Source organism: Sabethes cyaneus, chromosome 2 (assembly GCF_943734655.1).
Source record: "Sabethes cyaneus chromosome 2, idSabCyanKW18_F2, whole genome shotgun sequence".
Taxonomy (NCBI): domain Eukaryota; kingdom Metazoa; phylum Arthropoda; class Insecta; order Diptera; family Culicidae; genus Sabethes; species Sabethes cyaneus.
The window spans coordinates 158742254-158754031 of record NC_071354.1 but is presented as its reverse complement, the minus strand read 5'-3'; the positions used below and the strand labels follow the sequence as shown (position 1 = coordinate 158754031).

Below are 11778 nucleotides of genomic sequence, written 5' to 3'. Positions count from 1 at the left end.
CACCAATACCAATACACAGAATGTACCTGATGCGCGCTTACACAACGATGAAAAGTTGTATTCGAACTTATTGAACACCCTGTATATGCTGGCGGGCGGGACTGAGCGCGACAGGGCCCGCTTAGGCAGTACCGTGGTAATCGATGGGTACGAGCATGAGCTAGTTGACGATACGAACCCGTCAACTCGTCTGACGAACCCGATACGAACCCGTCAACTCACTGACAACAGAGGACAATACCAGCAGTGAGATTGAAAGGCGTATTATCAGCGGAAGTCGGGCCTACTACGGACTCTACTAACACTTGCGGTCGAACAATCTGAGCCTCCGTACAAAGTGAACTTTGTACAAAATTTAGAGCGGTTGTTCTGCTAGAAGAGGACCTGTGAGCACTTAGAGTTTTCGAGCGGTGGGTACTAAAATTCATCTTTGGTAGTGTGCAAAAGAACCGTGTATGGAGCCGACGTAAGTAAGTAAGTACACCTCCATTCGTTTATCGCCGTCCAATCCACCACGCGATCCTGCATTCTGCCCATCAGTACAAAACCTGTCTCAGGATCGTTGGTCGCTTCACCGCTATGATAAAATTGGGCTTTGCCGCCACGAATCCTCCACGCCTTTTCGACAAATCTTCTGCAGTGCCATGATTCCGATCTTTCCGGATTCTAACTGCTCGACCAGCGACCCCCCTTCGCAACCCACGAAATGCTCCGATCTGCAGTTCTAGGTACCAAGCGTCTATTCTATGTCATTATTTCGTCACCTTTGCCCATGCTGAATGTTTCGAGTCGAATTTTCTTGATTTTTATAATTGTATGAATATGTCAAATATGGCTAAAAAGTATTCCAAGAAACTTATCCGAATACATCTACGCTCAAAATCATTCTATTGGCTAATAGACGTAACATCACGTTGTGTGCCGGATTCATACTTTAAAAATTTTGGTAGGAGAAATACTTTTTCCGGCAGTCAAATCACCCAGCAAACACCAACTCGTATATCAATGTACAAAAATTATCGTTATTGACTTTTAATAAGTTCAAATCGTAAATATAACCCAATGAAATGCACACAAATTCATATTCTGTCGTATTTGACGATAACAAGTGATTGACCTACGACTTCCAGTACAAAATTGTATAGCATTATAGAACTAATCGCTTTGAGTCGGATTTTATCGCATACAAAGACTTATAAAGTTTAATTGTTAATGTATATTTTGTAGTACGTATATGGCCTCCAAATTAGTTCGCATATGCTAGTTTTGTGCATCAGATACGATTTTTCAGGGTATATATAACTCATTTGTTACTCTGATATGCATACGAAAATGTTTACTTGGCATTCATTTCTCCTTGTTTGCAAGGTTTCTTCGAAGAGATATGAATGGATATTTTCTTGTCGCTTTGCATCAATGCTATTGACGTTATGTATCAAATAGACACAATTTACACTGACCTTAAAGTAGTTTTTGACCGTGTTGATCATCAGTTATTGTTGGCTAAAATCAATCGCATGGTTGCTTCGACACATTTCGTTGGATGGTTGAAATCCTACCTAGTGGGTTATGTCAGTCGTACAGTTTTAATAATAATTCTGAAGTACCACTGGGAAGTAACCTGGGGCCGTTCCTATTCTCAATCTTTTTAATAATATCTGCTTGCTGTAAAGTAAAGTAGTAGCTTGCTCATACCAGATGCTTGTAAACATGTGTTTTCTGATCTGTATCATCGTGGTTTCACGAATCGTGGTGAAGAATGCAGGGAATTTCAACAGCTAGTAAAATTGTTTGAGGATTCGTGCGGTTAAAAGCAACTCGAGATTAGTGTACAGAAATGTTGTTTTATATCCTTCACGCGCAAAAAACTATTACTATTGAGTGGTTTTCGTGAAATCGGCGGATGCTCCCTCTAAGGAATTAAAGTGGTAAAAGACCTTGGAGTTTTGCTAGACTCACAGTCCTCGTTCAGAGATCAATACACGAGCCTCATTGCCGAAGCTAAAAGAAACGCAGTGAATTCAACAAAGGGTACCCACTTGACTTTTTAGAATCTACTACAAGTTTAAAGAAAAGAATGAAGAGTTTGAATCCGGCCAATTAGGTAGTATATATTTATAAATAGTTGTAAGATTTATTCATGTAGTCAAAATAGTCAGAGGAATTAATAAACAAATAATGATAATAAAACGTCAGGAAAGGCGAGAAAATGGTCTTGACCGTCTGTGTACAGAATAGTCCCACTGTGTATCGCACTCGAATGCTTTTATATTTGTTATATAAAACTATATATAAATATATATAGTTATATAAATTATTTCAAATATCTATTTCTATGTTATGTTTATAATTGTATTGCATAACCTGCAAAATCAAATGTATCGTACATTTAATAGTCATTAGCGTTTTGAATTATTCAAACAATTTGCCTAAAATATTTAAATATTTCTTAGAAATGTTCTGAATAAAATTCAGGGAGTATTCTGAACTGATCAGTAGGTCTCCCCAAAACTAATTTTATAGACGTCTAAAAAAGCAAGTGCCCAACCGATTAAGTCCGCCGAACAGTACAATCCCAATTCACTGTAGTAAAAAATGCACATAAATGCACATCGTAAATCAATTTATGAATTTATTCATAATTTTTCTGGACCGAATGGATATACATTTTCCAGTCGTTGTTGATTCACCACTTTTACGGAAGATCGGTTAACATCACGTGTGATTTCAGTTCCGTCGCTGGACACTCTGGGTAGTCTCTTACACAATATTTACATCGTCGAGTAGTTGCATATGATGCAAAAACCATATCAATTCGCAACAAAGGGCTAACTGATAAGCGCAGATGCAGGAGTCTAGACGATGTTTTACATTTGCTACATTTATGTTTTTACTGCAGTCAAACTTCCTACTTCAGTATTCATCGGACCGGACTAGCAGATTGTCACAACTCATTATCAGCGGAGGCGAACCAGCTTGTGATAGTAGCTATGTTTCCCACTAGGTAATTAGTAAGTTAGAGTCGATCAAGATCACATTCAAACAGATATTTTTCATCATTGCCAGATTCAGTTTGCTGGTTACCGCATTTCTATTCGCCAGTGGTACCTCAACGGTAATCCACGATTGCAATTACTTTCACAACGGTGTGTACAACATTCGATATTGTGCCTTTAGCAATGTCATCGTCATGCACGACGCAGAGGAAATCGTTTTCCGATCCGAATATCCCAGGCCGTATTTCTTCGAATTCAACAGTTCGAAATTGACGGAAATTCCTAGAATTCTATTCACATCCTTCCCGGAAATGCAGAATCTAGATGTTGTAAAAAGTCAGATCGAAAACATCAATAAATATACGTTCGAACATGCCAAAGATCTGCGATATCTGAACTTGTCCAGCAATCAACTGACTGTTCTGAATAACTTTGCATTCAAAGGCTGTGATAAGCTGGTGCGGTTGGATGTGTCCAACAATCGAATTACCGACGTTAAATCGAACGCACTGAGTGATGCCTCCAAACTAGATCACTTGGATTTGTCCGGCAACTTACTGGAAGTTCTAGATGAGAATCTGTTTTCAAAACTCAATCTTCTAACCTATCTATCCATGGCAAACAACAAGTTGAAAACGTTACCTGATCACCTTCTGGATAATTGTACAATGATTGCGTATCTCGACCTTAGAGACAATCAAATCCAGACTATAGCGGATAGTTTTATGAAAGGCCTGACCTACCTTAGAACGCTAATCGTTCATAACAACAAGCTAACGTCGCTGACAATACCGCAGCAATTAACAAAGTTACTTGCTACAAGAAACCGTCTCTCCTCAATTTACGCAGTGGAACCAGACAAATCACAACTCTACGTCCTCAGTTTGTCCAAAAATCAGCTAACCGGTATCAGCAACATCACCATGCTGGAATCGCTGGGTGTGTTGGACATTTCATTCAATCCAATTGGACCTCTTAATCTGACCACATTTTTGAAACTAAGAAAGCTGGTGGACCTAAACCTGGAAGCCACCCAGTTAAACCGCCTGGAGTATGGACTCTTCACACAGCAGTCAAAGTTACGGCGACTGGACATTTCCTACAATTTTCTACGCAAGATTGATCTCACCGTATTAACTTCTACACCCGCTTTGGAAAAACTCTTCATAGACGGAAATGGTTTGCTGGAAATCAATTTCGACCACATTCCGAAGCTGTTTCCGAACCTCACCTATCTGGGACTGTTTGCTAACGCATGGAATTGCTCCTACTTGTCTAGTTTGGTACAGTTTTGCAACCACAACGGTATCGAGGTGAGCTCAACAAAATCCTACGGCGAAATGCTCTACATGACCAATGTTCAGGGAATTTATTGCGCCGGTTCCGACCATGATCGGGTTTATTTCCAACCGAGTACGGCCGTTCAGCATGAAGATGAAAATCTAAATCAGGATAAAGACCTACAGCTGGAGTTGATTGCGGGAAACATCAGTTCGACGGACTTTGAATATAAACTAATGGTGGATGTGCTGGAGATGATTCGAACGGTGAATGCCACCAACAGTAATAAGTTGGAAGAGGTACGGAGAATTGCGTTGGGTTCCGGAGGTGGCTGTACGGCTGCAATCCATTCAACCGGCTACCAAGTGTTTATTATGCTGATACTTACGTTCATTTTGGTGATCAACGTAGGATTTTTGCTGTACGTGCACTACAATGCCAATGCGAGGCGTGCGATCGACCGGATGATCATCTTTAGACGAGGGGAAACGGCTTCCGTTCAGACGCAGTTGGAAGAGTTTTGATTTTGAACATTTTTTTCCAGTGTACATTTGAGTAAACAAATAATAAAATTACTCGAAATAAAACGATTCGTTTTAAAATCATGATCTTGAAGCATATTGGCATAATTGGTTGGAATAGGTTTAGCAAAGTTGTGACACTGGCAACTGTTAGTTGTGTATCACTACCATACTGACCTCATTGGATGTTATCGCAGATCAACATCACACGCATACATTCTTTCAGATGTTTGCGATCACGAACACTTTTAAGCAGTAGTAACTCCCTTGTGATAAAAGGAGACATTATTAGCCATCTACTTAGCCCAGTCTTGAGCTCTGTCTTGAAAATTAATTTACTAGCTTCATAGTTCATTGCTTCAACTCGCTGACCTCCTTTATTCACTTAATGTCATTGAAGCAAGACTCAGGCTTGACGACCAGATGTTTAATGTTTTTATTAGTTATATGTTGTGTTTTTATAGTTTTATAGTGGCTTTATTTCTAATTTCAAACTTCCGCAAGGACAAGCTGCAGCTCCTGCTATAATCAAATTTATAGGTATGAAGTTGAGATTTGCTTTTTTTTAAACAAACTGAGCAAAAACATGTTCATACCACTATAACCATATCACCATATTGTTGCGTCATAGAATTGAAAGATGTTAATGCAAATTTACAATCGCCAAAGAAATAAAAATTCGTATAATGCAAGCTTGTACCATAAAATTTGATGCGCATATGAAATTTTGTGCAGAAACCACCCAGCTAGCATCGACTCGCATATCAATGTACGAAAACTATCGTAAATATTTCTTAACAAATTCGAAATCGTAACTAAAACTGGTTAAAGTGGGCCCAAGTTGATTTTCAATCGTATATAATGATAATAACTGACATACATGCAATTTTCAGCACTAAATCGTATAGCATTATGAAGCTTGTCGTGCTTAATCGGACATTATCGTATATAAATACTTATATAGTTGTAACGCTTATAATTATTCTTTATCACGTGTATCGCCTCCAAAATAGTACGGGCTTGTCAATTTTCCGCTTCAAATACGATTTATTAGCATGTATATATGTACGTAATGCTGACTTTTATCTTTTATATACGTATGAAAATACTAGCTGGTCAGGCACTATTTCATCTAGATTGTTATCTATTTTTTTCATTTATAATGAAATATAGTTAATTGTTGTTAAATCCACCATTACACATTTTCTTATTTTGACGTAGGACTACGTCTCTAAGGAAAGTAGCTGGTACAGAGGGTAATTCCAAAAAATAAAAAAATGCGAGCGTCACGAAAAGAGTGAAGGGTTGTGAACTCTAATAGCTCTACCAATTATGAATAGATTTTGATGGTTTGAATACCAATCGACTCATAATAGATGTGGCAATTATGTGGTTTGTATTACAATTTTCATTTTCGATCACTAAATAGTGAAAAAAAATGAAAAGTTTCAAGGTCAAATTTACCCATACAATTTCTTCGTGATTACCTTGCTTCACAGGCAGCGATGACAGTTAAGTTAAGACAGTTAATCTGTTTAGTGTGATTTTCTTTTCCTAAACAAAGTACCAAAACCCCCCGTCTCAACAGGTCGAAGATTCTTAATAACGTTTAAATCTATACCAATTTGATATCTGTGCTTGGGAAGTTCACCAGAGTGCAAAATCCACCCCTTTTCTGCAGTCAATTTTATCTTTAAACATTGAATCTAGTCCAATTTTATGTCCTGAAAGTGAAACGTTATAGGAAAGTGAGCGGCCATCCTTCCGTTTTGCCAGATTGCATCGGAACTGTTGTCTTGCACGGAAACAGGGACTGTGCATGTGACGTGACGCAGCAATTCTCAAACTGAGGAAGATCAGTGACTGTCTTATCCGAAAATAACTATGCAAGGCAGTCAACATTTTCATACGTATAATTAGATTGCAAATAAGAGTTACGTACTGATAAGTAGCCACAAAATCGTATTCGACGCGCAAAGGCCGCTTATCCGTACTATTTTGGAAGCGATATACGCACTGAAGAATAATTTTGAACGATACACTTATATAGGTATTTCAATAAGATAAGATCCGATTAAGCGCGACCACCTGCATGCAGCTATTCGACTTTGTGCTGAAAATCGTATGTTTGTCAGTTACTAGCATTATAAATGATAGAATATCAACTTGTGCGCGCTTTATTAGGCTTTATTTACGAATCCGAATTTGTTTAGAGATATTTACGATAGTTTTCGTTCATTGATATACGAGTTGGTGCTGGCTGAGAACAGCTGCAGAGAGTCGACAGTGACTAGTAAGATGCAGAGCAGTGATGTTAAAAACTCGAAATCTCAAAACTCATCGAAAATCAAAATCAACTGTGAATCATATCAACTTGATCCTATACAGAAAAAACTCACGCGTTTTCATAGCAAGAAGCACAAAACTCACACATATTTCTTCCCACTTGATCACATTCTGCTTTGCTTCAACTGCTACCCGGAGCTATACACCTATACATACAAATTCGTTGTTGAACAGCATAAGCATTCTCTCGTGCGATACGTAACTGTGACTAAGCGTAAGAGAATGAATCTCTAATAGCGTTTTTGTTTTTTAACCTGGATTAGTGCCAACTCGACCACTGAATAAACAAACATTTTCGGGAGATTAAAAAAACGTTTTCAGGTTGTCAGTGTATTGCTCATGGCAGGGCTGAAACTGTAAAAATACCCAGAGCGAGCCTGTCGTCTAAAAAGTTCAACCCAGAGCGAAACTAAGTTCAACCTGAGTGAAAAAACAAACGTTTTGACAGCCGTTCGATTGGAATTAGAGCGAACCGGAGTTGGACCTAAGAAAAAACAAAAACGCTATAAATAAATCGTAAAGTTAAACTAAAACACACGTTTAAACTACATGTTTATCTAATTCTTATTAGGCTTTTTACTTTCTAGTTAAGAAAATGTCGATTCCCGCGAAGGAAAAACGTAAATTCTGCCAATTTGTTTGCCATCTTCATTCATGAATGTGTGCCAGCTTTTTTCGCAGCTGATGTTTTCTCTGGCGGTTAATTCTCTTTCGCTCTCTGGTTCGTTGTATGAAATGCCAGCTGTGGAAGAAGTAAGCAAAATGCTCACAGTTGAATTTGGTTCACATCGCATAGCAACAGAGATACCGCATATAATAGCGAGAGAAATTCATATGTGAGTTCGGCGCTTCTGATCAAAGTTGAAATTTCTTGTGATTGAAATCTCATTGAGTTTTTTGCTGCTATGAATTTTTCAACACTGTGGCAGAGGACGTTAGTTGATTGATATTTTAGCTGGCTGTCCACATGATAGCTATAAGACAATTATACCTCAAATCAATCTATCCCAATGAATGATGCTATCAATAATTTTGGAAATTGGAAATTGACGAAAGCGAATCAGTGTTGTAAATGATAAACAAGAATAGTTAGCTTTTCGGTTTAATCGTAGTTGTGAGCAAGCTCCTTAAGTAAGCTAACTTCGTCGACTGTGTTTTCCCAAGAGAAAATGGGCAAGACAGAAAGTTTGTAAAACAGAGCTTGGGCAAGACAAATAGTTGGCAAGACAGAAAGTTGGAGAGACAGGAAGTTGGGAAAACAAAAAGTTGGTAAGATAAAACGTTTGTCAAACAGGGAATGACAGAGGTTGGAAAACTCGCAAAATGAATAGATACGCCGAGCATCGGCAAACGGTTTTATCATGATAAAACAGCTACGCGAGTGGTTCAATTCGCTTAAACAATGAGCAACATACACTCACGCTTCGTAGCATCGCTGAATATACGAATATCGTGAGTAACGCAAAAGTGCGAATTACCGCTTTCTGCTGCTTGTAAAGCCACTAACACTGCTGTAAACTATTCCCTTTTCGTGGTAATATTATTTTGAATACTTTCCGACGTCCCAGGGCATTCTATATCCGAAAAATCGAACACACTCAATGTTCAATATTCAATTTTTGAACGAATTCTGATGTTCACATTAAGGTTCTGTTCGTGATAAAATCCAAAGCTGATGCGTGCATTATCGTCGAGACAGGCGAATAGTGTATGTTCATGAGGGATGTTCATCGATTCAAACGATCACTTTTTCGCGAATTCTCCAACCACTGGGGAATGGGCAAGAAGGAGAGTTGGCACGACAGAAAGTTGGCAAGGCAGGAAGTTGGCAAAATACAAAACTGAGAAGACACAAAAGTGGCAAAACCGAAAGTTGACAAGTTGACAGTTGACAGAAAGTTTGTAAAACAGAGAATGGGCAAGTTTGTACAATAGAGTGTCCCAAAATAGCACTATGTCAAAAAACCCGGGGGCTCACCCCTCAACTGATAGCTTAGGGTGTCACAACAAAACTTTTATATGACGTCAACTTTGGTTGACGCGATTTAGGGGTCGCACATTTCAGTTTTATGAAAAAATGGCATTTTTCAGGAGTAGATCCAAAAAAATATTTTTAGAAATGTTAAAGTAGCTGAAAGAAGGTACCCTACTATTTTTTTCACAATCATTGAGATCTGATACATTCATAAAAAAGTTATGGTGGCATGTCTGGAGTCATATTTGGTTACAAAAATTTATTGAATTCGGCAAAAATTTAAAATTTTCGAAATTCTATTTAAATAAACGTCAAAACAGGGTATCGAACGGTGTCTCAGAGTAATGAGGCTACACTGTATTGATAGGAAATTTTATGACGAACAACTTTGCCGAAGAAAGTATGGACGTATGTTCAAATCTCGCTGAGGTATCCACGTTTTTCTGAACGCGGAACAAAACATATTTTCGCAATTTTTAAATTTTAGCAGTTCCACGTGAAAAAGGTAAATGATAAAACTTGAACTATTTATTCTAATCATCACTTACGTTTTTGGTAAGAGGAAATATGCACCTTCCAAAGAATTTGACACCATTTAGACTCAAGAATCACTTTAAAAAAGGGCTTATTTATTTTTTAGGTATTATGTTTGAAAAATCGTATCTCCCGAAACTGGGTTTGCTCCAAAATGATGCCTAAGAGTGAGTTGTCGAAAATTGAGTTTTAGACATGAAAAAATAAACACTGAAAAAAATTCCACTATGTTCTAAAATCAGGAATAAATGTAAAATTAAGATATACAGGAAATGGTAACTTCGAAGTTTTTTTTTGGAGAAATAGTGGTGATTTGATGCATTTTGAGACTTTTTCTGAAATGGTGTAATATTTATCAAAGGATTTTGTAGAACAACGGCTTTTATGAATATTTTGTAACCTGAGATTATTATTATATTTCTTATTATTATTCTTTTATTTCTCTTTATGCATATATGTAATTTGAATTTGAAGAACAACTTCTTATGCACCGTGTTCAAAATAATAATTAGCTTCTAAATGCAGCCGTATTTAAGATATTTAAAGAAAAGTTGAATATATTTTATTTTATTTTAAACTTTTCCTTTTCATTTGTTATCCGTGTTATATTACCAAGCTATGAAATTGTTAGCTAGAATAAGTATTACCCTTCAATTTATCCGCATTCATCTTGCTTATTCTACCATCTACTGATTGTACAAAAATGGTTAAAAAAAATTTCAGTGTTTATTTTTCTCAGGTTTAAAAATCAATTTTCTACAACTCTCGCTTAGGCATCATTTTGGAGCAACCCTAGTTTCGGGAGATACGATTTTTCAAACATAGTACCTAATAAAATAAATACGTCCTTTTTAAAAGTGATTCTTGAGCCTAAGTGGTGTTAAATTCTGTGGAAGGTGCACATTTTTTTCATTCCATCAAACACGTAAATAACGTTTAGAATAAATAGTTTTATCATTTACCTTTTTCAGGTGGAACTACTAAAATTTAAAAATTGCGAAAATATGTTTCGATCCGCCTTCAGAAAAACTTGGATACCTCATCGAGATTTGAACATACGTCCATACTTTCTTCGGCAAAGTTGTTGGTCATAAAATTTCCTATCAATACAGTGTAGCCTCATTACTTTGAGACACCATTCGATACCCAGTTTTGACGTTTATTTAAATAGAATTTCGAAAATTTTAAATTTTTGCCGAATTCAATAAATTTTTGTAACCAAATATGACTCCAGATACGCCACCATAACTTTTTTATGAATGTATCAGATCTCAATGATTGTGAAAAAAATAGTAGGGTACCTTGTTTTACCTACTGTAACATTGCTAAAAATATTTTTTTGAATCTACTCCTGAAAAATGCCATTTTTTTCATAAAACTCCAATGTGCGACCCCTAAATCGCGGCAACCAATGTTGACGTCATATAAAAGTTTTGTTGTGACACCCTAAGCTGTTATTTCAGGGGCGAGCCCCCGGGTTTTCTGACATAGTGCTATTTTTGGACACTCTATTGTACAAGTTTGTAAAACACAATTTATAAAACAGAGAACAGAGAATTGCCAAGAGTGTTTGCAAGACAGAAAATTGGCAAGACTGGAAGTTGGGAATACAGAAAGTTGGTAAGACAGAATGTATGTAAGACAGAAAGTTTGTAAAACAGAAAGTTTGTAAAACAGAAAATGGGCAAGACAGAGAGATGGTAAGACTGAAAGCTTGTAAAACAGAGAATTGGCAAGTTTGCACAAGTTTGTTGAATTTTGTAAAACAGACAACTGGTAAGACAGAGAGTTGGCAAGACAGAAAATTTTGCAAAACAGAAAGTTGGCAAAACAGAAGTTAGACAAGATAGAAAGTTTGTAAAACAGAAAATGGGCAAGTTTCTGCAAGTTTGTACAACTGAGTTTGTTCAAGTTTGTAAAACAGAGAATTGGCAGGACAGAGAGTTGGCAAGACAGGTAGATGGGAAAAAAGAAAGTTGGTAAAACAGGAGTTAGGCAAGATAGAAATTATGCAAATTATATGAAAACAATTCACATTCATAAGTATTTGTATACGATGAAATCCGACTCAACATGATTAGTTCCATAATGTTATACAATTCTGTGACGAAAATCGTATGTGAAT

At 37.0% G+C, this 11778-nt stretch overlaps 1 protein-coding gene across 1 annotated transcript; it reads left to right on the top strand.

Moving 5' to 3' along the window:
* The first annotated feature begins 2918 nt into the window (after window positions 1-2918).
* LOC128736244 (leucine-rich repeat-containing G-protein coupled receptor 4-like) lies at window positions 2919-11514 on the top strand. The gene is made up of 3 exons (XM_053830724.1): window positions 2919-3004; window positions 3067-4794; window positions 11439-11514. Exons 1-3 carry the CDS (start codon window positions 2991-2993, stop codon window positions 11512-11514), a joined length of 1818 nt encoding a protein of 605 aa, XP_053686699.1. The 5' UTR covers window positions 2919-2990.
* The last annotated feature ends 264 nt before the right edge of the window (window positions 11515-11778 follow it).

What these genes read in the sequence shown, in the direction of transcription:
- LOC128736244 (XM_053830724.1), top strand. An exon ending in GTTCAGACGCAGTTGGAAGA is followed by an intron (nt 4,795 to 11,438) that starts GTTTTGATTTTG and finishes CTGGTAAGACAG; the next exon opens with AGAGTTGGCAAGACAGAAAA.